Source organism: Penaeus japonicus, unplaced genomic scaffold (genome assembly GCF_977035675.1).
Source record: "Penaeus japonicus unplaced genomic scaffold, GWHDUDI00000001_assembly GWHDUDI00000004, whole genome shotgun sequence".
NCBI classification, from domain to species: domain Eukaryota; kingdom Metazoa; phylum Arthropoda; class Malacostraca; order Decapoda; family Penaeidae; genus Penaeus; species Penaeus japonicus.
This window is the reverse complement of record NW_028234406.1, coordinates 32,351,991-32,352,733: the sequence shown is the minus strand read 5'-3', so window position 1 is coordinate 32,352,733 and position 743 is coordinate 32,351,991. Positions and strand designations below refer to the sequence as shown.

The 743-nt window shown below is 55.3% G+C and overlaps 1 protein-coding gene across 1 annotated transcript in view; it reads right to left on the bottom strand.

The window, feature by feature from the left end:
* The window catches only part of LOC147471999 (uncharacterized), a 13,178-nt gene extending 12,811 nt beyond the window's left edge, over positions 1-367 (bottom strand). The window contains exon 1 of the mRNA XM_086535821.1: positions 266-367. Within this exon, the coding sequence (XP_086391947.1) occupies positions 266-367 (102 nt within the window). The remainder of the gene's footprint in view (positions 1-265) is intronic.
* Between the last annotated feature and the right edge of the window lie 376 nt (positions 368-743).

Genomic DNA, 743 nt, shown 5'->3' with positions numbered 1-743 from the left:
AATGTGTTACGTGAACGCCTTAACCGCCACCTGACCGTGAAAACCTACTTGTGCAGGATACGCGGCGCATCCGGTGTTGCTGTCGCTCTGGGCCGGCACCGCGGAGGGAGGCGCTCCCCTTCCACGAGGCGGTATCTGCTTGATGCTGGCTAATTAAGGACTCGCCGCTGGAGGAGCCTGCGCTCACCCTCCCCCCTCCTTGTCAATGGGCTCTAATTATATAATCGTCCAAGTTGAGAGCGAGCGCCGTGCACCTCCCAAGTACGAGCTCTAATGACCATGGATGGGAATGAGCGCCCGCCAGTCTTCGCTGCTGCGCGGAGTACTCGCTCACATTAAGGTTGCTCCTTTGTCTCTTCGTCCTCATTCCTCCTTTCTAGGAAAGAGAGAGAGGGGGGGGGGGTGCTGCAAGTGGCGCACATTGTTTCCTTGCGACGGTCCCCCCCTTTCTTCTTTCCTCGCTCTCTCGTCGCTCTCCGTTTCTCGCCGCGCTTCCTTGACGGGAGTCGAGATGAGGGCGTGAGTGATAAGGGGGCGATCGGCATCTGGATACGCCCTGGGCAAGGAATGAGGGAGGTAGAAGGGGGGGGGGGCGTGATTGCTCGTTCCTTCACGCTCAGGACCTTTTAAGGCCTCTCGCGGTGCTTCCACCCTGACGCTTATTATGAAAATAAGACTTTTTAGAGATCTGCTATAAGAAAATGTGCTATCTGTCTCTTTTAGTACTGTATATGATTAATATT